We start from the raw sequence: 26,505 nt of genomic DNA, 5'->3' as shown, positions 1-26,505 counted from the left end.
TGATTCACTCCAGAGGTGCTTAGTCGGCCTCGGCGCGCCTGAAGGACCTCGTCCTCCCGAGACGCCCCGGCAATGGAAAAGCCGAGAACGCAGCCGCTAATCCCACGGACACGTGGGAGGTCAACAGAGGAAGCGGCAGAGGGGGCTCGTCGCGTGGGCCTCGGCGGAAGGGCGGGGTTCTAGTCGGACCCGGGGCAGGCAGGCAGCGCTCGGGTCGCCTCGCTTCCCGACACGCCCCGCGCGCGAGGGGTCCTGTGCGTGCCGCCTCTCCGCCTCTCCGCTTCGCCGCCGCCGCCGCCGCCTGTGTTGCAGGGGGTGGGTGGGTGAGAGGAGGGGCTGAGGAGGACCCGGAGAGGCTGCCTCGCTCGCTGTTTCTGTACCTGAGGGGCCTCCTTTCTCCGTCAACGCCTTGACTCCCGCGGTGTCGCGGGGCAGTCCGTGGGGACACCTCGGCACGCAGCGGACATGCCTCTCTTTGCCACCAATCCCTTCGACCAGGATGTTGGTGAGTGTTGTCACCGTCGTCCGCCCGCCACACTGCGAGCCCACCCCCCGCATTCATTCCGGGCTCCGTGGCCGAGCCCGCCGCGGTCTTCTTTCTCTCCTGGGGTCCTCGTTCAGAGTCGGGAGAGGCTTGAGGACTTGGCCCATCCTCTTCCAGCGAGATGGGTCTAAGAGCCACTCAGTGGGCCCTGGTGCGGGGCGCGGGGGGCTTCGAAGGAATTGCTTAAGGGGTTTGGGGTAAAGGGTTGGCTCGGGAGCAGCCGCCGACGAAGCCATCTGCCGCTGGGGCTCGGCTCCCGGAGAAGAGCGAAGGGCTGGGGCGTTATCTTGGCTTGAGCAGATTGAATGTAAGCCCCATCGCCAAAGGATTTATTTGCCTGACCCAATGGAAAGCTCCAGGAACTGGCAAAATGTTTTAGATAAGGTTACTTAGGGGGTTTTTCAATAGCTCTTACGACGGTCCCCGGAGAGAAAGGTCTGCTTACGGGTAGATTGAAGTATTGGGAGAGATGAGGATGCACTACTTGGCAACAACTGAAATGCAGGTGAACACAGGAACCTTTGGGAAGCCTTCCTCAGGCTGGGCCTCTCCGCCTTGGGGAAGTGTGGAAGAGGATTTTACTTCTAGGAAAGGGTCTGAGGTGTTACATTTTTGTTGTTTTCTGAATCATTGGTACTAGAAATCGATCATATCAGTTAAACAGGTTAACTGTCTCTTCCTGGCTTGAAGGTAATAATGGAATTTGAATTTCTTGAAAGAGGATTTTGGGTTGATGTAGGACTATGCTGGGAACAAAGTGTAGAATGAAAGCAAACGAGTACCATACCAAGCCCGCAAGACTGATTTTAGCCATCCTGGTAGTGAAAGAATGGAAGGATAACTCGTGAGAGTTGCTTTATGGATTTTGTTTATGAAGGGTAAATTTTAAATTTTTTTTCCTCCTTGAACTCTTTATAGCATCTCACTGGAAATCCTATTACTGCCACTTCCTGCTTGGATATAGCGATTTAAATGAATGTTCCGAATCTGAGCAGTGGGTGAAACTTAAGAAATCATCAATAATGCTAAATGAGTAATGAATTGGAAGATTGTGTTTACTAAGTGCTTAGCTCCAGTACTTACTGAACACAATGTTCATTGACTTAAGAAATACAACCATGAAGACTACTGCTTTGCTGCTCCTTGGTAGTTTTATAACTTACTCTATCAATATAAAACAATATTTGGTGCTTCTGTTCCCAGCACTTACACCTATATCTAGTTTTTTGTTGTTTTGAGACAGGTTTCTCCCAAGTGCTGGGATTAAAGGTGTGTGCCATCACATCTGGATCCTATATCTAGTTGTAACTGCATTTTGCTTCCTGCTAATCAGTCACATTTATATTCTGTTGGCTCGTTTGTTTTTGTGGTGTTGGGAATGGAGCCCAGGGCCTAATATTGGTGTTCCTTCTGAATTTTTTGAGCCTACATTTATTTACACTGGATTCAGAAGGAATTTTTGTTGTTTCTTTTGTTTTGTTTTTCAGACAGGGTTTCTCTATGTAGCTTTGTAGACCAGGTTGGCCTAGACCTCAGAGATCCCCCTGCCTCTGCCTCCTCAGTGCTGGTATTAAAGGCATGCACCACCACCTCCTGGCCCAGATGATTTCTTAATGTTAAAAAAAAAAAAAAACCTGTTCTTGCTACACATCCCACCCATTTCAAACACAGGCCCCTTCTTGCCTTTATGTTTTCCTTCCTATTATTTAATCTGTCTTTCTATATAATATATGCCCTCGTGCTTTAAGGTCAATTTAGAATCCAACTTGTTCAACTTGAATTATTTGCTGATTCTAGCAACATGGAGTTTCTTGTAGCAACACTACTGACAGTTTGGAATAGGTAAAATTCTTAAGGGATTATATTCTATACAGTGAAGTATGTTGGCTTTGGTTTTTGCCCTTTACTCTGTAGATGCCAGTAGCATCTCACTGTCAGTCATGATTTTGAAAGTCTTTAGGCATTGTTTAATGTCTCTTAGGGTGATTACGTACTTGTTTCAGAACTATTATGATTTTCCTCTTTCCAAAACTCCTACAATTTTCACCACTTTTGTCTGTGCTAAATTAAGTATTAAGATACCATTGTGGGTTTTTTTTTTTTTTGCTCCTTGTTTGATGGCTGCTACATAGTCATCTTTGAATAAATGCTTGTTGAGTTGAAAATATGCTAGATATGGATTTTTTTTTAAATTTTGTTTATTGTGTATACAGTGTTCTACCTGTGTGTACACCTGCAGGCCAGAAGAGAGCATCAGATCTCATTATAGATTACAGATGGTTGTGAGCCACCATGTGGTTACTGGGAATTGCACTCAGGTCCTCTGGAAGGTCAATGCTCTTAACCTCTGAGCCATCTCTCCAGCCCCCTGTGTTGCTTTGTTCTCTTGTTAACCTTATAAGACTGTTATAAGAATAAAAGCTGGAGAAGGGGTGGGGGTGGTCCCCAGTGAATGGGGTCCCAAGTTAAAGGACCATGTGGGAGAACATAGCAGGTTCCATAGCAAGTGAGGGTGACTGAGGCGGAGGGAATAACATAGCAGGCAGCTATCTGCCTTAAATGAGGAGTTTATTTAGAAAGGGGAGTGAGGGAGAAGGGAAGAGACATAGAGGCACCAGGAACAGAAGAGAAGGGAGGGGGAGAGAGGAAGAGAGGAGGGTAGCTGGTGGCCAACCGAAAGCAGGTGAGAGAGAGAGAGAGAGAGAGAGAGAGAGAGAGAGAGAGAGAGAGAGAGAGAGAGCAAAAGAGAGCATAAGTAGGCAGGTGTCTGACTTTTAAAGGGATCCTTTACCTGCCAGACTAGTACTCATGGAACTCTGGGCTGACCAGAGTACTGCTGAGTGCATTCTGCCAGATGACAGGGGCAGGCCAGTGTAATGCCTGAATCCTTACACCCTAGACATGAATTTTTTTTAAAAATTCAGTTTGACTTACAAAGATAAATCAATTCCAAAAATCAGTTCCTCATCCATGTTTTAGTTGAGGTCTTAAATTTTTCTTCTGTGCTTTATCCATAGGTTTCTAGGTCACCAAAATTTTTCTGATTTTCTGCTTAGCTTTCTAGTCTTTTTGCCTTTTTCTCCCTCAGAGTCTAAAAGTTGAGCAATCTGGGCAGTAATAAAACCCTTCTTTATTGACACTTTTTTCTCTTAGAGCCTTACGAGGCTTGGTGTCAGGTAGAATTTGGAGTGGTTTGTTTGAATTCAAGTGTCAGGCTTGCTGTTTAACAGCAGTATGACTTTGAGCTAGTTGGTTAGCTATTCTGTACCTTTGTTTCCTTGTTTGTAAATATAGAGTATAAGAATTAATGTTTCTTAGCTTACAGGGTTGGTAGAATTGAGTCTGTTTAAAAAGCACTTAGAAAATATTCTACTTGTTTTATTCATGAAGTAAGATTTAAAACAGAAAAGCTACTCTCTTAGCTTTAAATACTTTGTGTATTTCAGTGACTCACAAGTTTAAATACTCTTGATCTGTATTGGAGATTTGGGTATCTATTTACTTCCATATTTCCACTAGATTTTGATAAGAGTCTAGAAACAAGCATGTCAGAAACTTTTGTTCTCCAACTTCTCATTCTGGCATCCTAGCCCATCTCAGTGAATTTAGTCATTAATATTTCCTGTTAGTCAGTTCTGATGTCTAAGAGTCATCCTTGATTGTTTCATACTCCACACTGTCACTGAAATCTTTTGGCTCTACTTCTGTCCAGAATCTTATCATACTCAGCCATCTCAACCCCTTTTAGACAGAGACTGTGGCAGGGGCTCTGTGGTAGGATTTCTTGTAACTCCTTTGCCCTTCCAATAAGGTTTCATTTATAAAAGTCATTAGTCTTAAAAAAAACTGAATAAATCACCTACTGTTCAGAAATGTCTGGTAAATTCCTATATATACACTTAGAGAGAGACACTTAGAGAGAGACGATTGTGATCTTTGGACTCACTGTCATGTCAAGCTTCTTGGATCTGAACATTCCAAGCCTTTCTGCCTCTAGCTTTATAAACCTTTTTTCTTTCTTACGTTATTGTTCCCTTAGGTATTTTAAGGTTGTGATGTGCATCACATCATTTATCATTTTGGGGCTCTATTCAGAAGTCACTCTCTTAGTTACCTTTTTTTTTTTTTTAACACAAAGAATCCATTGTTTTCTACTCACTAATGTTTGTTCACTTTCTTGATAAGTTCATCAACTGATGGTTTTGTGTGGTATAAACTTAATAAAGATGAGAACATTTCATTCCTGTCCCTAGCACCTTAGGGGTAATTCCTGGAACATACCAAACACACAATTTAGCTAGTAATGAATTACTGATAATTTTCTAGATTGTTCATTTAGTGTTCTGTTACCACTTAAAAACAATCTTATTAGAAAACTGAGCTTACCTTTCCATATTCTTTTCATTGTTTGTTTTATAATGTTCCATTTTCTTGACTTTTAAAATATAAAAATGATGGTTCCCTCCTTCCCTTCAGTGCTGAATATCTACCAGGGCCTTGCAAGTGCCAGGGAAGCATTTTACCTCTTACCTACACCCCGCAGTCCTTGGCTTGTCCTCTTGAGATGGTGTCTCACTGTGTATCCCAGGTTGGCCTTAAACTTGAGATGCTCCTACTTCTGCTTCCTAAGTGCTAAGGTGATAGGTGTGCAACAGCAAGCCTAGTGCCAATAACACATATCTTTGAGTCATTCCTTTGTCTCTGCTAAATGCTGACCCACACCTTTAATCCTGGCTCTCTGGAGGCAGAGGCAGGTAGATCTCTTCTGGTTGGAGGAGGGTCTACCTAGTGAATTACAGGCCAGTCAAAGGTTTATAGCAAGACCTTGTCTAAATAAAAATAAATAAGTTGATTAAATTTTTTAAGTAAGCATTCTTAGTCAAACTCTGTTTGACCAGTTCTTACTCTGCCTACTGTTAATCTGTTATACATATACTTTTTTTTTTCTGTTTTGCTTAGTCCAGTCAGCATCAGAAATCACAGTCAGATTAACTTTTGTCCTCAACTTTCCTAATGCAAACCTTTAACATGGTTCTTCATGTTGTAGTGACCCCCAGCTATAAACTTTTCATTGCTACCTTTAACTGTTAAGTTTCCTATTGTTATGAATTTTAATATATTATGAATAGTAATGTAATATTTTGGGGAGAGAGGTTTGGCAAAGGGTTGTGACCCATAGGTTGAGAACCACTGTCCTAAAGTACAGATATCATGCCTTTGGCTAAAACTTTGCACATTGAATTTAGGAAATGTAAAGTCATAATTATGATACTAGGCAATTTGCTAAGTTACTATTGGTGAGTGGGAGAATTTTGTATTGGACAGGATCAAACTTTTTGAGTTCACTTTAGAGTATTGTAAGTAGTTGTGAAAATACCTTGCTCATAGGGTTGCTGTCAGGGTTATTTGTCAGAACACTTGATACTCTGATTCTTTACTGCTGTTGAATATGATATATATATATATATATATATATATATATATATATATATATATATATAAAATTCAGTATGTTCAAAACTATCATGAAACTTTTGACATTTTTTTTATTAGTTAACATTCCCCCCCGCCCCTTTTTTTTAATGACTGGACATAGTTATTTACATTTTTACACAGGTCAGTAGCCTGGATAACAGTTTGTCTTCTATGGTTGTAAATTTCTACATTCTTAACAACAAATATGTACTGTTGACTGTGTAATAGACACACCCACCCTGCTTCTTCAGGATACTGGTATAGTGTTACGTTTTGAATTCATCCCTCTATTCCTGCAACAGAAAATACCTTTTAGATTAGTACAGAAGCTTCTAATTGTTTTGTTTTTCTACTGGTGGTTGACTGGCATGTAAGAATGTAAAAGAAATTTACATTTAAGAATGTAAATGTGCTATGTGGTGGTGGTACATGCCTTTAATCCCAGCATGGTGGAGGCAAGCAGATCTCTCTGAGTTTGAGGTCAGCCTTGTCTATAGAGCTAGTTCCAAGACATCCAGGCCTACACAGAAAAACTCTGTAAAGAATGTAAATGTAATCCTTTTGAATAAAATATCTTTAATTGAATCTGTAACCTAATGTGAACTCCTCATGGTGGCTTATAACAACTCAAGTCTGGTTCCCTGTGCCTTGCTATGAAACCTTGGCAGGCTGAAATGTTTTTTATGTAAAGCAGACTCTAGCCTCTGCATCTAAGTGCTAGGATTACACGTTTGAAGTGCCTGTATCTGACTTGGCTTCTTTTTAATTCTGCAGCTTCATCTTCCATTCCTTTCTTAAAGGAATGTTTTTATGCAACTGTGTTTGGTCAGATATGGCCTGAAATATCTTTCTCTTCACTAGCTTGGTTTTGTTTTGTTTTTTTTTTTTTGTTTGTTTGTTTTGTTTTGTTTTTGGTTTTTTGTTTTTTGTTTTTGTTTTTTCCTGTGAATCCTAAGGATTGACTCCAGTGTCTGAAACATAAGCATACCTATTACCACTGAGCCTCAACCCTCCATTGCCCAGGGTTAAAGAACTTTAATATCTTGAAGCTGACTAAGGACAGTCTGCTCCCTGTAGAACGATTGTTAGAGGTAATTATCCTGTCCTATTTCTTTACTTCCTCAAATGTTCAACAGTCATTTTTGAAAATAAATACTTGATTATCAGTAAAAAGTTGTCTAATCCTTTGGGAAGACTTAAAATTCAGTTGAAGCTTTCATGTATGATTCTTTTGAGTATTGTTAGAAGATCTTTAATCTCCTCTTAGGATTGTTGTTCTAGTATTCTGTTGCTGTGAAGAGACACCATGATCACAGCAACTCTTATAAAGGAAGGCATTTAATTGGGACTGGCTTACACTTCAGAGGTTTAGCCCATTATTGTCATGGCAGGAAGCATAGCAGCATACAGGCAGACATGGTGCTGGAGAAGGAGCTGAGAGTTCTACATTTGGATCAGCAGGCAGCAGGAAGAGAGAGCGAGTGACACTGGGCCTGATTTGAACATCAGAAACTTCAAAGCCCCTCCCCCCCAGTTGACATACTTCCTTCAACAAGGCCATACCTCCTAATAATGTCACTCTCTGTGAGTCTATATAGGGCTATTTTCATTCAAACCACCACAACTGTAGAGATAATCTAAAGATAAATGAAATCATGAGCTTTGAATTCTTTAGAAGTAGGTCTGGTGTGTGTGTGTGTGTGTGTGTGTGTGTGTGTGCACACGTGCGTGCGTGTGTGTCAGTGTGAGATGTCCATGCCCCTCCCCTCTTGTTTTATGTTAGAAATTAATGTTTTTGTTTGTTTGTTTGTTTGTTTTTACTTCATTTGTTCATTATAAAACCATGTTGAATTACTACTGGTAGTTTATATTCTTCTGATTTAGAAAGTTTCTTTTTTTTTAAGAGCTGAGAAGAATTGTGCCACTATGTGGTTGATCTTGAGGCAGCATCAGAAATGATGTGATTAGTTGAAAGTTGTAAAATGCCTTGTTGGGTTTTGTTGTTGTTGTTGGGTGTTTTTTTTTTTTTTTTTTTTTTTTTTTTTGAGACAAGGTTTTTGTTTTTGTATGTTGCCTCGGCTGTCCTTCAACTTGCTCTGTAAACCACGCTGGTCTCGAACTCAGAGATCCACCTAATTCTTCCTTCCAAGTGTTGGAATTTAAGGCTTGCATCACCATGCCTTCTTGTATGCACTGCATGCATTTCTGGTTTACATGAACAGATTTGAGTCAGATGCTGATCTTCTGTATGCATAGGAAGTGAAGAAGGTGGTGGTGTTCAGCATGTTTGCTAAGGGTTATACTGTATATGCTGCTTTGTTTTTTTTTTTTTTTTTTTTTTTGGTCAACACAAACCTGATCATACCTAGGAAAGAAGCAACCTCCACTGAGAAAATCCTCCATCTGCAGTCCCTGTATGCAAGTCTGTAGGACATTATCTATCTTGGTTAATGATGTGTTATGGGCCCTGAGTAGCTGGTTCTGGGGTGTGTAACAAAGTAAATTGAACTAGCCATGAAGAACAAAGCCAGTAAGTAGCATTCCTCCATGGTCTTAACTTCAGTCCCCAAAGCAGGTACTGCTTTGGCTTTGCTTAGTGAGCTATGACTTGGGATATGTAAGCCAAATAAATCTTCCTTCCCATGTGTCTATTGGTCATGATATTTTATCACAGCAATATAAATGAAACTAAGATGCCATACGTTCCTGGAGATCTCATTAATTTAGGAAATGTAAAGTCATAATTATGATAATAGGCAATTTATAGTTGATCAGAAATAGGTCACTTTCAGTTAGCTGGTAAGTTAAAAAAATAGGTTTCATTTTAATCACTTAGATGTATTTTAATTAGGTTTTAAGATTTAAGTGTTTTAAGTACACGTAGGCATCCTTTTTAAAAAATAGCCTGCTTGTCTACCAGTCCAAGATGAATTAATTATTAAAATGTACTACCAAGTCAAAGTAACAGCTGGCTTGCCTTCCCAAAGATGAAGTAAATGTTAGACTGAGATACCTGTTCAGCTGGCTCAAGTCCTTTTGAGATTCAAAGCAGCTGAAGACCTGTACACTGAACTTTTATCTGTGGGTCTTTCTTAGCATTTGTTCAATACTTAGGCTGAAAGCATAGGTTTTGAAACATGTAAAATAGAATTGATTATTTTCAAAGAAATCTAGAGTATATTTTGGGTGCCTGAACAATTGCAGGTAGGTTTGAGACAGTTTTTCCTCAGAACAAAACTAAAAGTCATTTTGTAGTTGCATTGTAAGCAGGCAACATAGTTATTACAGTAGTGTCATTTTTTTTTCCAGTTTCCTTTTCTCTCCTGTAAGCTACTTTTATATTGGTAGAGAATAATTCTTTTTCTACAGCCTGAATCTGATTGTATTTTTTTTTTTTTTTTTTTTTTTGATCAAGGTTCTTGGCTCTCTTGTTTCTTGAATCAGTACAATTTTCTAAGGGTTACATGGTAGTGTAGTTATGTCTTTATTTCAACTTTTTACAAAGTGGTCTGTACAACAGCCAGTCTGGATTCATCACTATGGTTTCATGTTTGTATTACTTTATGCTTTATCACTTAAGTGGAGAGAAAAGGGGAGGGGTCTTTCTATTACTTTTTAGTTTCTAAATGTGTCCAATATCCTTTTTGATTTTTTTTTTTCTTTCTCCCTTCCACTCTTTACTTTTCTTTGAAATTGCTTTGGTCTTTATAATTTTGACACCTTTCCTATCTTTTATTAGGTCTGCATTTGTTAGTTTCCTTTGTCATTATAGTTGTAAGCTTCTTCAGATATGACCTTTTTTTTTTTTTCTGTTTTCTTGAGTATGTACTGAAATTTCATGATTTTTCTCTACAGTCATCAGTGTAGAAGTGGGATAGGAGGTGATCCTATTTCTGAGACTATACCATGGTCTATATCCTTGTATCAAGACAGATTAAGCTGGGCATGGTAGTGTTTATTGGTCTCCTTATTATTCAGATGGCTGAGGCAGGAGGATTATTCATTCAGGCCAGCTGGGCTTTATAGTGAATTCAGTGGTTGCTGGAGCAATATAGCAAGACCCTGCCTTAAAAAGGAAATCAGTTAAGAGAAGTTAACAAAAGATAAAGATAATTGATATTATCATAGTTTTTCTTGACATGGAGCTGTCTTATTTAAGTCTCAGACATCTGGGGTGTTCTCTACATTTTATGCTTTAATGTTTGCACAGCTATGTAGAAAAGTGATTAAACAGAAAGGCTATGAGCTAATGGTAATGGACTGAGTGAGAAACCTACTAAGACCTACCTGTTGAGATTCTCCTCTCTGCTATGGTAGTTGTTTTTCCTGAATGTGAAGCAGGACACGTCTGGAATGAGGGTCTCTCTCTCTCTCTTTTTTTTTTTTTGTCAGCTCCTAGACAGAAAGGCAGAAAAAAAGATTAGAAAAATCCTAGTTTTTACTGCTGATTGTGGAGAGAATAGCTTTTAGTTACTATAATACACTCCTGGAAAAAAAATAATTGTAGTTTTATGGCTTTGGTCATGGGAGAATGAGAATAGGACTGGATAGGAAGGCAAGAGAAAACAAAACAAAACAAAAAACTGTATATGAGACCTCTAATTTGAGATACCATTTTTCGAGCCTAACAGTGAAATCAGAAATGTTTTGAAAATTGTGCATTCTTACATAGTAATGAATAACTTGCTTTTGTTATCATATTCAAATATGATAACAGCAGTGTTGTAGCTTAAATATGTTATGTGAACATTGTATTAAAATCTACAGTGAGGTCTTCATCAGAGGCTGAATTGATGGGGCTGCTAGAACAACCAGACTCAGGTATTTTGTTAACAACCAAAAACTGGCGATATAGACAGTGAGGCATAGATACTGTATGTACTAGTACGTGTGGGTTAGTGCCTTTTTTTTTTTTTTGCTAAGTGTTTATTTGAGTTGTCTAGTGCTAGAGACTAACTTTGTAAGTTATGCTGTATCTCTGAGAGCTATGATATGGATCATTTTGTAAGCCTGAAAAGAATTTTATGCTATTAAACTTTCCAACACCTACCTCTGGCCCTCAGTAGTATGTCAAATAGGGAATTTTCTTGAATTAACAGGGCACTGAGGAGGAGAAGGAAGCAAGCAAGGGCTTTCATTGTTAACATGATTATGACCAGCTACCACAAATAAGAATCTTGGTATTGGTGGATCTATCTCAGACCAAAAAAATTGGATCTGCTGGTATTACATTACTTTATCACTGTATTCTAGTCAAGACTGGCTACTTTTTTTGTTTCTATGCAGCTTTGACCCTTGTCATAACAGACCTGTTATGATGATCTATTTTCTTCTTACCTAGGTATATACCTTTAAAAGAGTTGGTTCACTTCATCCAAGTGACCAAATTAGTGGGCATAAGAGTTTGTAATATTTGTTGAGATTCTCTCTGATTCCCAGTACTAGTTTTTTTTTTTTTTTTTTTTTTTTTTTTGGTTAGCTTCCCTAGAGGCATACTGATTTTGCTGATACTCAGCAGTTGTGCTGATTTTTAAAAAATTGCTTTTCTGTATTCAGTCAGCTTGCTTTGAATTTCATTTGTTTGGGGGCAGTTTTAGTCACTGTTCTATTGTTGTGAAGAGACACCATACCCAGGCAACTCTTACAAAAGAAAATTTAATTGGGGGCCTGGCCTACAGCTTCAGAGGGTTAGTCCATTTCCATCATGGCAGGGAGCATGGTGGCAAACAGGCATGGTACTGGAGAAGTAGCTAGCTGAGAGCTGCATCTTGATCCCAAGCAGAGAGAGAGAGAGGACTTTGAAACCTCAAAGCCCACCCCCAGTGACATACTTACAAGGCCACACCCTAATTCTTCTAATGTTTTCAAATAGTGCCACTTCCTGATGACTACCCGTTTAAATATATGAGTCTATGGGTGCATTCTTATTCACACCACCACAGAAACTTTAAATTATTTTATTTAATTTGTCTAGAAGTGTGTTGGGCTGAGAGGTAGCTAAGTTAATAAAGTGCTAGTCTAGCACATGCAAAGCCCTGGGTTTCCATTTCTAGAGCCTAATGAACTAGGTGTGGTGATGCACTGGTAATCCCAGCACGAGAAGTAGAGAAAAGCAGATCAGAAGTTCAAGGTCATTCTCATCTACATTGTGAGCTCAAGGCAACTATATAAGATCCTATCTGAAAATAAAAACCCTAAAACAAGAACAAATAATAACAACAAAAAAAAAAAAAAAAAGAAAAAAAAAAACAAAATAAACTTGGGCCAGTGAGATGGCTTAATGGTAATGGTGTTTTCTGTCAAGTCTGATGACGGGAGTTTGATCTTAAGTATCTACATGGTGTTAGTCAGCTCTACAAGTTGTCCTCTGACTTCCCACAAACGTGTGTACATACACACAGAAGACAGATTAATAAAAAGAAGTGTATTGTCTCCATGTATTTAAGTATTTTTTCAGTTATTGCTTGCTACATTAATTTTATAGTGGTCTGAGAGCAAACACTGTATGCTATTTATTTTAGTACTTAGTGTGTCTTATGGTTCAAATGTCATCTGTATTGGTGAGTTTGCATATGGGCTCGAGAAGAATGTGTATTCTATTACTGGTTAAAGTAGTTCATTGATGTTAGGCTGAATGGCCAGTGGGCCCCTATCTATCTGTGTCTCCTTAGTATTGGGATTATAATTGTGTACCACTATGCCTAGCTGCTGCCTCTTCTGGTTATTATGATTATCACGATTATCATTATTTTGGTTTTTTGAGTCAGTGTTTCTCTGTGTAATAGCCATGACTCTCCTGGAACTAGGTCTGGAGACAAGGCTAGCCTTGAGAAGTCCACCTGCCTCTGTCTCCCAAGTGTGCCACCACAGTCTGGCTCTTATTATTATTATCTTTTTATTGTGTGTACTGGGCATCAAACTCAAGTTCTCATGAATGCATGCCAAACAACTTTATTGACTGAGGAATTTTGTTAATCCTCCTATCTATGATTTTGAATTTTAATATTCATTTTTTTATTCTTTCTTAGAATTTTTATCTGTTTGCACAGTCTGTTGTTCTTGTAGATGATTCTTGAATATTAATCATAGTTTCAAAACTCCAGGGTTCTTAATTTTAGCATTCTGCCATCTATCAGCCAGAAGCTTGCTGTATTTTTTCAAATTGTTTTTGTCTTTTACTATGACTTGTAGACTTTTGCTAAAATCCCAACATCGTGTACTGGAGAGTAGGAACTGATGCTGGATCTTTAGTGACCTGAGCTGTGTGTCAGAGAGGCATGAAAGCATGGTAAATATATTGATGAGCCTGTGCCGCTATACCATGAACTTCACAAATGCTTCTTAGTTTCTCCCCACTATGTGAAGCAGGGTGGCTAGGGTGAACTGGAGTTGCGTGCTCCTCTTCCTTCATGTGGAAAGCTTGAGGAGGCTGAAGCTGGGAAGTTTCCTACCTCGAGTGAGTTAATCTCTGCTTAAACTATTTTGGTTAGTTATTAATAAATTGTATACCTTTACTTTTCTTAAGGACAGGCTGTATTAAGCACTGAGTTCTTTGGGGTCTTTGAAAATGGCTCCTTTTTTTCTCCTGGCCTTTTCTTTATACATTCACTGTGTACTTTGTGTAATTCCTACAGTCCAAGCCTACTTTGTGTGTGGATCCCCGTGATTTTACCTTTGGAGTTTAAACTTGGATACTGGGTCCTCCAGTTTGTCATTGGTTCCTATGGAGATGACTCTGCTAGGTTGGAACTCTCGTTTTGTTTGTCTGTGTAGTTTTTGGGTCAGCAGTTCTAAAGGATCTAAAAAGAGTTATGTTTTCAGTGTATCTAGCTTTTTGTTTGTTGGGTTGGAAGGATGACATCTTTTTTCCTTATATGCTGGACCAAGAAATAATACTTTGTGTTTGTCTCTACTATTCTCATGTCTACTGGCTCAAAAAAGCCTTGCTTGATCTCCAGAAAGCAAATGACCATTATTTGCCCCATAGAAGAGAGGTAGTTGTGTCTTCTCCTCCTACAGCCCTTAAGTAAGGAAGGCAATTATAGCAATTACTGACCAAACTCCATTTCTGGTGGCTTCTATTCATTCCTTTCTCTCTCTCTCTCTCTCTCTCTCTCTCTCTCTCTCTCTCTCTCTCTCTGCTTTATTCATCCCTCCCTCCCCCTTTCTCTCTGTGAGACAGGGTTTCTTAGTGGCTTTGGAGGTTGCCTTGGAGCTTGCTCTGTAGACCGGGCTGGCCTCAAACTCACAGAGATTCACCTGTCTCTGCCTCCCAAGTTCTGGGATTAAAGGTGTGCGCCACCAGCACCCAGCTTAATGTTTTCTATTCTCTCTTGAGACAGACTCTCAACTACGTAGTTCTAGCTGGCCTAATACTTCCTGTGTAGACCAGGTTGATTTTGAATGCCATGATCTACCTACATCTACCTCTTAAGTGTTTCGATCAAAGGTCCATGTCACTGTAGCTGGCATTCATTCCTTTTAAGTCCTCTTTGATCACTTTCGTTTCTAGAGCTTGATGTTGTCAGTTTTTGAACTTTCTTATAACTCAGTAATATAAAACAGCCTTGTTCTTAAGACTTTATCATTGCTATTTTGATTCTCCTTATGTCTTCTATATAGGTTACCCTATATATCTATATTGCTAGAAAACCTTTGCTGCCCAAAGTTTGTTATGTTTATCTTGCCCTTGTTTTTAAAAATCAATCTGCCTGCCTCTGTTGATGTCTTTAATATATTAAATTTTAGACTTATTTTTACTACGTGTGTATATTCACGTACATTTGTGTACTGGGCAACTTTGAAGAGTCAAGTCTCTCTTTCCACTGTAGGACCTAGAGGTCAAAGTCTGACAAGTGCTTTTACCTACTGACCTGTTTTATTGGCCCTAAATGTGTCGTGTTTTATTTAAGGAAAAATAGGAAAAAACTTGATTTGATTTTTTTTTTTTGTATCATTCTCTCCTCTCCATCCTGACAAAGGCAAATCAATCAAATGTAGCTAAATAATTTATTTGCCTGAAACATTTTGATAGAGATGAGTGCTTAGTCCATGTCCTTTTCAGTGTTAAGTAAAGCTAAAAATTTTTTTGAAAATAAAAATATTTCTTTAGTCTTTTGCAGATAGGGGTAGACTTGAATGAAGAAAAAAAAATCAAAGGCTTACATGTGAAGTAAAAAGCAAATGATTGTGATAGGTTGAACCTGCCCCTTTGAAAGATGGACATCAAAAATCTGATTAATTGTAGTGCTGGCAACTATTCAGGTTTGGTGTTGAGATTTGCTTGCATTACAGTTTGATTTGAATATGATAACATTTTTATTTTATTTTTATTTTACATGTCGATCTCAGTTCCCTCTCCTTCCCTCCCTCCGTCTCACCTTCCCACTCTCTTACTATCTCAACCCCCTCAAATGCACCCTGACCACCCTCCCCTCCCACCCACCCACCCCCATTCCACATGTAGAGCAATGCAATCCAGGTGGGGTCATGTAAATCTGTCAAGTCATTTGAAGTAGGGACTAGGACTTCTGTACTATCTCTATGTTAAAGCAGTATCCCTCCATGGGGGATGTGTCCCCAAGATCCTTTTGTGCACCAGGAATATATCCTGGTTCCACTGTCTGAGGTCCCTTAGACTGCTCAGTCCTTCTAGCTGAGACCCATGTTCAGGGCATCTGAGTCAGTCCCATGCTGGCTTCCCAGCTATCAGTCTGGGGGCCCTCTACTTCCTCCTTGTTCGGGTCAGCTGTCTCTATGTGTTTCTACAACCTGGTCTTGTCCTCTCTCTCTACATCTGTATTCTAGTTTGACTCAGTGTTTAGCTATGGGTGTTTGCTTCAGTTTCCAACAGGTACTAGATGAGGCTCCATGGATAAGTTAGTTGTTGATCTCACTATCAGGGAAGGGCATTTATTGTAGCCTTTCCACGGTTGCTCAAATTGTTAGTTGGCGGCAGTCTTGTAGGTCTCTAGACCTTTCTTTAGGTTCAGTTTTCTCTTCAAACCAATAATGACTCCCTATTTTCTGTTCTCTCTCTCTCTCTTTCTCTCCACCCCCTCTCTCTCTCCCTCTCTCTCTCCCTGTCTTCTATTCCTACCTTGACTCAATCTTCCTAGTCGCACGTGCTTTCCTCTCCTCCCCTTCTCTTTCTCCTAGTTCTCTCTCTGTTGATTGCCCCCCCCCACTTACCCTGTGCTCTGAGGGACTTGCCCCTTCCCCTTTTGTGAAGGACCTTATATGAATATCTTAGAATACACCTTATATCCTAGTTCCTCTGGTGGTGTGAATTATAGGTTGGTGATCCTTTGCTCTAGGTCCAAAATCCATATATGAGCAAGTATATACCATGTTCCTCTTTTTGTGACTGGGTTACCTCATTCAGGATGATTTCTTCAAGTTCCATCCACTTGCCTGCGAATTTCAAGATTCCAATATTTTTTTTCCGCAGAGTAGTATTCCATTGTGTAGATGTGCCATATCTTCTTTATCCATTATTCAATTGAGGAGCATCTAGGTTGCTTCCAGGTTCTTGCTATTACAAATAGTGCTGCTATGAACAGAGTTGAACAGATGTCTTTGTCTTTGTTGCATGGATGTGGTTCATTTGGGTATATGCCTGAGATGGGTATTGTCGGGTCCTGTGGTAAACTAAATCCCATTTTTCTGAGGAACCACCATACTGATCTCCAAAATGGCTGTACGAGTTTGCACTCCCTCCAGCAGTGGAGGAGTGTTCCACTTTCTCCACATCCTCTTCAGCATAAGTTGTCACTGGTGTGTCTGATTTTATCCATTCTGGCAGGAGTAAGATGGTATTTCAAAGTTGTTTTGATTTGCATTTCCCTGATAGCTAAGGATGTTGAACACTTTCTTAAGTGTCTTTCAGCCTTTTTGATTTCCTCTGTTGAGAATTCGTTCTTCAGTTCTGTACCCCATTTTTAATAGGGTTATTTGGTGCTTTGTTGACTAGTTTCTTGAGTTCTTTGCATATTTTGGTGGTCAGCCCTTTGTCAGATGTAGGATTGGTAAAAAATCTTTTCCCAGTCTGTGGGCTGCCATTTAGTCTTGTCCACTATGTCTTTTGCTTTACAGAAGCTTCTAAGTTTGAGGAGGTCCCATTTATTAATTGTTGATCTCAGTGTTTGTGCTCCTGAAGTTATGTTCAGGAAGCGGTCTCCTATACCAATTTGTTCAAGGGTACCTCCTACTTTCTCTTCTAAGAGGTTCAGTGTGGCTGGATTGATGTTGAGATCTTTGATCCATTTGGACTTGAGTTTTGTGCATGGCGATAGACATAGGTCTATCTGCAGTCTTCTATACACCACCGTCCCATTGTGCCAGCACCATTTGTTGAAGATGCTTTCCTCCTCCCATTGTACACTTTTAGCTGTTTTGTCGAAAATCAGGTGTTCATAGGTGTGTGGATTAATATCAGGATTTTCAATTCGATTCCATTGGTCTACCTGTCTATTTTTGTGCCAATACCAGGCTGTTTTCAGAACTATAGCTCTGTAGTAGAGATTAAAGTCAGAAATGGTGATGCCTCCTGAAGTTCGTTTATTGTACAGGTTTGTTTTGGCTATCCTGTGTCTTTTGTTCTTCCATATAAACTTGATTATTATCCTTTCAAGGTCGGTGAAGAATTGTGGTGGGATTTTAATGGGGATTGCATTACATCTGTAGATTGCTTTTGGCAAGATTGCCATTTTTACTCTTTTATCCTACTTATCTAGAGCATGAGAGATCTTTCCATTTTTGGTATCTTTAATTTCTTTCTTTAAAGCCATAAAGTTCTTATTACAGAGATCTTTCACTTGTTTGGTAAGTGTTACCCCAAGATACTTTATGTTGTTTGTGGCTATTGTAAACGGTGATGTTTCTCTGACTTCTTTCTCAGTCCCTTTGTCTTCTGAATAAATCAAGTACGGCTACTGATTTTTTTTGAGTTTATCTTTTATCCTGCTAGCTTGCTGAAGGTGTTCATCAGCTGTAAGAGTTTCCGGATCCCTTATGTAAACTATCATATAAAATGCAAATAGAAACAGTTTGACTTCTTTCTTTCCAAGTTTGATCCCTTTGATCTCCTTTTATTGTCTTAATAGCTTTAACTAGCACTTCAACTACAACATTGAAGATATATGGAGAGAGAGCAGCCTTGTCTTGTTCCTGATTTTAGAGGAATCCCCTTAAGCTTCTCTCCATTCAGTGTGATGTTGGCTGTTGGTTTGCTATATATTGCTCTTTTTATATTTAGGTATATTCCTGTTATACCTGATCTCTCCAAGCCCTTTATCATGAAAGGGTGTTGAATTTTGTCACAGGTTTTTTTCAGCATCTAGGGAGATGATCATATGGTTTTTCTTTTTCAGTTTTATTATATGGTGGATCATGTTAATAGATTTTTGTATGTTAAACTATCCCTGCAACCCAGGGATGAAGCCTATTTGGTCATGGTGGATGATTTCTCTGATGTATTCTTGAATTCGGTTTGGCAGTATTTTATTGAGTATTTTTGAATCTATGTTCATCAGGGATATTGGTAAGTAATTTTCTTTCTATGTTGTGTCTTTGTGAGGCTTGTGTACCAAGGTGATTGTGGCCTTGTAGAAAGAGTTTGGTAATGAACCTTCTGTTTCTGTTGTGTGGAACAATTTGAAGAGTATTGGTATTAGCTCTTCCTTGAATGTCTGGGAGAATTCTGCCCTGAAGCCATCTGGCCCTGGGCTTTTTTTGGTTGGAAGGCTTTCGATGATTGCTTGTATTTCATCGCATGTTATAGGTCTATTTAAGTTGTTTGTCTGTTCTTGACTTAATTTTGGTAACTGATAGTTATCCAGAAATTTGTCCATTTCCTTTGAATTTTCAAATTTTGTGTAGTATAGGTGTTCAAAATATGACCTGAAAGTTGTCTGAATTCCCTCTGTGTCCGTTGTTATGTCCCCCTTTTCGTTTCTGATTTTGTTAATTTGCCCATTTCCTTTGAATTTTCAAATTTTGTGTAGTACAGGTGTTCAAAATATGACCTGAAAGTTGTCTGGATTCCCTCTGTGTCCGTTGTTATGTCGTTTCTGATTTTGTTATTTGCCTGTTCTCTCTCTATTTTTTTCATCAGTTTGGATAAAAGGTTTGTCTATCTTGTTAATTTTCTCAAAAAACCAACTTTCTGTTGCATTGATTTTTTTTTTTTTTTTTTTTTTTTTGTATTGTTTTCCTGGATTCTATTTTACTGATTTCAGCCCTCAAATTGATTATTTTTTGGCATCTACTCCTCAGGGGTGAGTTTGTTTCTTTTTGTTCTAAGGCTTTCAGTTGTGCTGTTAATTCTCTAATGTGACTATCCTCTGTTTTCTTCATATGGGCACTTAGTGCCATAACTTCCCTCGTAACACTGCTTTCATTGTGTCCCATAAGTTCGGGTATGTTGTTTTCCTCATTGTCGTTTAATTTTAGGAAGTCCCTAATTTCTTTATTTCTTCTTTGACCCAGGTGTGGTGCAATTGTACATTGTTCTGTTTCCATGAGTTTGTTGGGTTTCTCCTATTTGTGTTGTTGTTGATTTCCAACTTTTTAGTATGGTGGTCTGATAAGATACAGGGGACTATTCCAATTCTTTTGTATCTGTTAAGGTTTGTTATGCCACTTAGTATGTGGTCGATTTTAGAGAAGGTTCCATGTGGAGCAGAGAAGACAGTATATTCTTTTGTGTTTGGTAGGAATGTTCTATAGATGTCTGTTAAACCCAGTTGAGACATAACTTCTGTTAGTTCTTTTGTTGAGTTTCTGATAGTGGTCCTATCTAGTGGTGAGAGTGGTGTGTTGAAGTCTCCCACTATAAGTGTGTGAGGTTTTATATGAGCTTTGAATTTTAGTAGCGTTTCTTTTACAAATGTGGGTGCCTTTTTATTAGAGGCATAGATGTTCAGAACTGAGAATTTGTGTTGATGGATTTCTTCTGCGATGAATATGAAATGGCCGTCTTCATCTCTTTTGATTAATTTTGGTTTGAAGTCTAAGTTTTTAGATATTAGGATAGCCATGCCTGCTTGCTTCTTGGTTCCATTTGATTGGAAAATCTTTTCCCAACCCTTTACCTTGAGGTAATGTCTATCTTTGAAGCTTAGATGTGTTTCTTGTATGCAGCAGAAGGATGGATTCTGTTTTAGTATCCATTCTGTTAGCCCGTGTCTTTTTATAGGTGAGTTAAGACCATTAATGTTGAGGGAGAGTAAGGACCATTGATTGTTAATGCTTGTGTTTTTTTTTTTTCTTTTTTAGATTTGTTATTGGCAGTGGTTTTGTGAATATATTTGTCTTGCTTTACCCTTGGTTCCTGGTGAAGTGGGACTATCTGTTACTTACATCTTTGTGAGTGTAGTTAACTTCCTTGGGTTGGAGTTTTCCTCTCCAAAACTTTCTGTAGGGCTGGATTTGTAGATACAAATTGGGAAAATCTGGCTTTGTCATTAAATAGCTTGTTTTCTCCATCTATAGTGATTGAGAGTTTTGCTGGGTATAGTAGCCTGGGCTCATATCTGTGGTCTCTTAATACTTGTAGAACATCTATCCAGGACCTTCTGGCCTTGAGGGTTTCCATGGAGAAGTCAGATGTAATTTTGGTAGTTCTGCCTTTATATGTTACCTGTCCTTTTTCCTTTGCTGCCCTTAATATTCTTTCTTTATTCTGTGTGTTATGTGTTTTGAGTATTATATTGTCGAGGGGTCTTTTTTCTTTGGTCCAGTCTATTTGGTGTTTGGTAAGCTTCTTGTACTTTCATGGGCATGTCCTTCTTCAGATTTGGAAAGTTTTCCTTGATTTTGTTGAATATGTTTTTGGCACCTTCGAGGTGGGCTTCCTCACCTTCCTCTATGCCGATTATTCTTAGGTTTGGCCTTTTCACAGTGTCCCACATTTCATGGATGTTTTGTGTTAAGGATATGTTGGATTTACAATTTTCCTTTGTTGATGAATCTATTTCCTCTAGTTTATCTTCTCCACCTGAGATTCTCTCTTCCATCTCTTGAATTCTTTTGATTATGCTTGCATCTGTAGTTCCCGATCTTTTGCCCAGTTTTTCTTATTTCCAGCATTCCTTCGGTTTGTGTTGTCTTTATTGTCTCTATTTCAGTTTTCAAGTCTTGAACCATTTCCTTCACCCGTTTAATTGTTTTTTTCTTGGCTTTCTGTACTTTCCTGAAGAAATTTGTTCATTTCTTCCAATTTTTTTTTCATTTCTTTAAGGGATTTTCTCACATCTTCTTTGAGGGCTTATGTCTTTTTATGACAATTAATTTTAAGCCATTCTCTTCTGCTTCATGTGCTTTGTTGTGTTCTGGTTTAGGTGTTGATTCCCTAGATTCTGTTGGTGTTATGCTTGTCTTTCTGTTGTTAGGTGTTTTCTTCTATTGTTGTCTTCTCATAGCTTCTTCCAGTAGGTGTTGGTGGGGGTCTCTCCCTCTCTCTATGGTACTTCCCCGGTGGGTTTAGATGAGTCAGAGGTTCAATATCTGTAGCTCTGGGTGGTGCAAGCTCACTAGGAGGTCTCTCCACAGTCAGGGGTTTGGCGATTGGGTTCAAAGATCAGACTCCAGCAGTAGATTGGTGATGGGAATCAAGATCTCGAAGGCTGGGATTCAGAATGTTCCTTAAGCTGATAAGCAGATCTAGCCTGGGCCTGGCACTGTCCAGTTTAGTCCTCTTTGGCAGAGGCCCTGTGATGCAAGTCAAGGATCCAGCCTGCAGGAACTCAGAGTGGTCCAGCAGAGATAGGCGGATCTCTGGGAGGGCCCTGCAACTCTAATAGAGGACCAGCGGTGGGGGTCAGAGACCAGGCAGGTGGAAATTCCGGGTTGTCCCACATGGATAGGCAGGTCTCTGATAACACTTTATAACAATTTTTACTTTAAATGTTTCTGTAATTCTTTTATAATCTACAGAGAAAGCAACTAGTGAGATGAATACTGCTGAGGACTGGGGCCTCATCTTGGATATTTGTGATAAGGTTGGCCAATCTCGCACTGGGTGAGTATGCAAAGATTCAGGAGTTTTTGTTCAGTTTTGTAATAATTAAGACAAATTAAATTAGAAAATTGGAGCATACAACAATTCTAAATTAGCTTAAAAAGTGAACGTTTTTACTAAAAAGATTTGAAGAATTGTCTTATTTATAGTTTAACCCTATTGTCATTTGGATGGGAAATAACCCTTTTAGGCTCTTATAGTGGAACACTTGCTCTCCAGTTGGTGGTGCTGTTTGGGATTCTTGTAGAACCTTTTGGAGGTGGAACCCTGTTAGTCCTCAATGTACTGTATCAAAAACATTTCTCTTTTTTTAAATGATTAATTTATTTTTATTTTATGTACATTGGTACTTGCTGACGTATATATATATATGTATGTATGTATGTATGTATGTATGTGAGAGTGTCATTTTCCATGGAGATAGAGTTATAGGCAATTGTGAGCTGCCATGTGGGTGCTGGGAATTGAACCCAAGTCCTCTGGAAGAATAGGCAGAGCTCTTAACTGTTGAGTCAGCTCTCCAGCCCCCTCAAAAATGTTCTTATGACTGGGGATATAGCTTAGTGGTAGACTGTGAGCTTGGCTTATAGGAGTCTCGTGTTCAGCCCTTAGCACAAAACAGAGATTAAAAACAACAACAACAACAAAAACAAAAAAACAAAAGCTTATTTATATGTTTTAGTAATTTATATAGTAAATGTATTTAGTGCTTTTGTGGACTGGATGATTTGATGGTTTGCCTTTTTTTTTTTCCTCCTGTGTAGAGGAAAGCTTCAGATAACTGGGTGGTTGGTTGAAAGCATGGATTCTGGAAGGACACTGGGTGCAAAGTCTGGCTCTGTTGCTACTCTGCCACATTGAGCAAATAACTTCCCTTACTGGGATTTCTGTACTTTGATAGATTAGCACAAAGGAATAAAAAGCCTCCTCCTCTACACAGGTTGTTAGCACTTTGAGATTTGTTCATTTGTAATGTGCTTAACATTGCTTGGCACTTGGTTAAGTGTATGCCCTTGATTAAAGCCATTTTGTGAGTTTGTCCACTGAGGACTGGGTGCCTCACAAGATTAGTTTGGTGTATATTAGAAGTACAACTTTAGTGTCACAGTTATGAAGTTTGTCCTTTCTTATTCTTTACTTTCTTTTTTTCTATAGGTATCTTTTAAAAAACATTTAACTTAATCCTTTTTTATGTACAGTGACGTTTGGCCCACATGTACATGTGAGGATGGCAGATTCCCTAGAAATGGAGTTACAGACCATTGTGAGCTTCCATGTGGGTTCTGGGAATTGAACCCGGGTTCTCTGGAATAGCAGTCAGTTCTCTTAACCACTGAGCCATTTCATTGGGCCCTATAGGTACCTTTTATAACAACTTGGTCATATGTCCAAAATCACAAGCATACATTCTCTTTCATTACTACAAATATTTCCTGTTTTTCTAGTTAAAACTCAGCTTGAACTTTTGTGTGGTGTCAAATGATGGGGATGTTTTCTCATTATATTGACATTATACCAGCTATATTCATTAGACCTTTTTCTCATATGTTTGAAATATACTCATTTTATCTGTAAGAATGTATGTGTGTGCATCTTTTATTCAGCACCAGTAGGTTTAGGTACTTGCTCTTAAAAAAAAAAAAAAAAATCAGTCCGCATACCTTTTCCCAGGGTATTCTTAACATTTGAGTTATTGGTTGGAAATTTGAATTAGTTATACTACATTTAGGAATTTACTTAGGAGATAATTCCATCTTAATCAGGGATGGTTCTCTTATTTATCTGTTTTGTTCATTTGTGGTTTTCCCCTCCTCTCTTCCCTTCTTTTCTTCCTTTCTTCCTCCTGTCTCCTCCCCCTAATAATTACTGTTCTTTAGTTCTTCTAGACCATTAGTTCTCAGTCTTTCTAACACTGTGATCCTTTAATACAACGCCTTATGTTGTGGTGACCCCCAACCATAAAGTTATTTTCATTGCTACTTCATAAATGTGGTTTTGCTGCTCTTAAGAGTTGTAATGTAAATATCTGATATGTGACCCCCAAAAGGAATATGACCCACAGGTTGAGAACCACTGTAAACCATCCTTATATTGATATTTTATACACTGTTTTGTAAATGCAACTCTGTACTTAGCACATAATCCCTTAATGTAGCCAGTCACACTTAGAAATGTATTTTTTTAATGTCTGTTGTATTGTATTAAATAAAATCATTTTCTAATTTAACATCAATTTTGATTATAAACAGAATAACAAAGTTCCATCACTAATGATTAAAATTAATAATCTTTAGTAACTATCGATTTTAGAAAACTACTCATGTACTCTATTTTCTTAGATAGGTTATGTGATTTTTTTTATAAATATAAAAATAACTATTTGATTATATTAAACATAAAACTTGATGTTTTGAAAAATACTTCAGATTTCTCAGGATACTCACATGATTTTTAGTGTGCAGTTCCAGTGTATGTATGAGTCAGTGGTGAAGAATGCCAACTAGGTCATATGATGAACTAAACAGACTCCGTTTGTTTAAAGATCAGGCGGTTTCAGAATGATACCAGTTTTCTTTAAAATGTCTTCTTAAATAGCTTCTTTTTTGGGCTAGTTTTATTAGTTATTCATATAATAGATGAGGGGTAGGCATTTGTCTTATTTGGGATTTTATTGCTCTGATAAAAAAATACAAAACAAACAAACAAGCAAACAAACAACAATGACCGAAAGCAGCTCTGGGAGGCAGTTTTTTGTTTTTTTTTTTTTTTTTTTTTTTTGTTTTTTTTTTTTTTTGTTTTGTTTTGTTTTGTTTTGTTTTGTTTTGTTTTTCTTTCTTACACTTCCACATTATAGTCTACCACTGAAGGCAGTCAGGGCAGGAACTCAAACAGGGATAGAACCTGGATGCAGGAACTGATGCAGATGTCATGGAGGAGTGCTGTTTACTGGCTGGCTTTTTCTGGCTTACTCAGCCTGCTGTCTTATAGTACCCAGACCACCTGCCCAGAAGTGGCTCCACACAGTAAGCTGGGCCGTTCCACATTAATCATCAATTAAGAAAATGCACCACAGGCTTGCTCACAGAACAATCTGGTGTGGACATTTCCACAACTGAGGTTCCCTCTTCACAAATGACTCTAGCTTGTTGATTATCCATATTAGTGGAAGTCGTATAATTGATTCTGACTAATTGGTGCTATTTTGTTTGTCAGTTGTTTCCCTTTAGTTATGAAGAAACTGGAAAACACGATTGTCATTCTTTAGTTGGCTAAGGGTATATTTAGCTATTAAGTCAATCTTAACGTTTCTGAAACAGAATTAAAAGGTAAAATGATAGTCATTTTATCTGATATTTGTGAGAAATAAAAATGTAAGTTCTTAGGAAGTTTATCAATTTATTGAGTAAATGCCTAAGAACTTGAATGTGTTCTTATAGATAGAACTATATATATTTAGCTTTATAAGAAGTCACCACTCCATCTCATCTCTCCTCACTATATATCATTTTATCTTTTACGTTGAGGTATTTGGTTTGTTTTGGTATTCATTGCATTATTTATTAAGCACTATGTGGAATTTTTTCTATTTAGCATCTACAATGCTGATAGTTTCCAAACTATTACCTCTTTCCTAACACAGTGGTGCCATTACGGAATAGTCCTATTTTATTTCCTTCTGATTTGAAATGTTACCTATCATCTATAGCACTTTCCAACCTGTACTTGGATATATTTTTGAGTTTTCTTTTTAGTCTCATTGATACTGTGTCTGCTATGTGTGTGTTGCTTATGAATTTAATTTGTAATGTGTTTTAATACTTGGTAGGACTAGTCTTCCTCATTGCTTTCTTTTCTTAATTTTTAAATTTTTAAAATTTTAATTAAAATGTAATAACATCATTTCCCTGTTTCCCTTTTCTTCTAACCCCTGTCATGTTCCTGTCTTGCTCCTTCCCAGATCGTGGTATATTTTTCTTTGATTGTTGTTGTTTTACACAAACACATACTGCTTACTCTGTTTGTTTATTGCTTGTTTATATGTTTTCAGAACTGACCACTTGTTTTTGAATAACCAGTTAAGGGGCTATTTCCCGAGGAAGACTAATTCTCCCCCTCTCCAGCATTCAGCATTCCTTAGTTGCCTGTAGAATGCAGTTAGGAATTATGGTGGCCTAGTAAAGTAGTGGTAGTAAGTTCTCCTGTAAGATCCATTGTCTTATTATCATAGGTGTTGGCTAGGTTTCTAGTAGTAAGAATGCTTTTCCTATTGAGTGGGATTTAAATTCAATTAGAGAGCTTTTGGTTTCCATTCATGAATTCCACTACTACACCGTTTAGGATATCTTGCTGTATTTGGCTATTGTTGTGGTTCATGGAAATCACAGCTGGGTAGAACTATTGATTGCTTCCCTGTCTTGACAATTTGTATAGAAACTTCTGGCATTATGAAAGCTCAAGGAGGTGG

The 26,505-nt window shown here is 38.4% G+C and overlaps 1 protein-coding gene across 1 annotated transcript in view; it reads left to right on the top strand.

The window, feature by feature from the left end:
- Nucleotides 1-375: 375 nt before the first annotated feature.
- The window catches only part of Stam (signal transducing adaptor molecule), a 64,059-nt gene continuing 37,929 nt past the window's right edge, over nt 376-26,505 (top strand). Inside the window, exons 1-2 of the mRNA XM_051205758.1 lie at nt 376-505; nt 21,956-22,040. Of these exons, the coding sequence (XP_051061715.1) occupies nt 466-505; nt 21,956-22,040 (125 nt within the window). The 5' untranslated portion in view covers nt 376-465. The remainder of the gene's footprint in view (nt 506-21,955; nt 22,041-26,505) is intronic.

This window comes from Phodopus roborovskii, unplaced genomic scaffold, assembly GCF_943737965.1.
Source record: "Phodopus roborovskii unplaced genomic scaffold, PHOROB, whole genome shotgun sequence".
In the NCBI taxonomy this organism is placed as follows: domain Eukaryota; kingdom Metazoa; phylum Chordata; class Mammalia; order Rodentia; family Cricetidae; genus Phodopus; species Phodopus roborovskii.
This window is presented reverse-complemented; position numbering and strand designations above follow the sequence as displayed.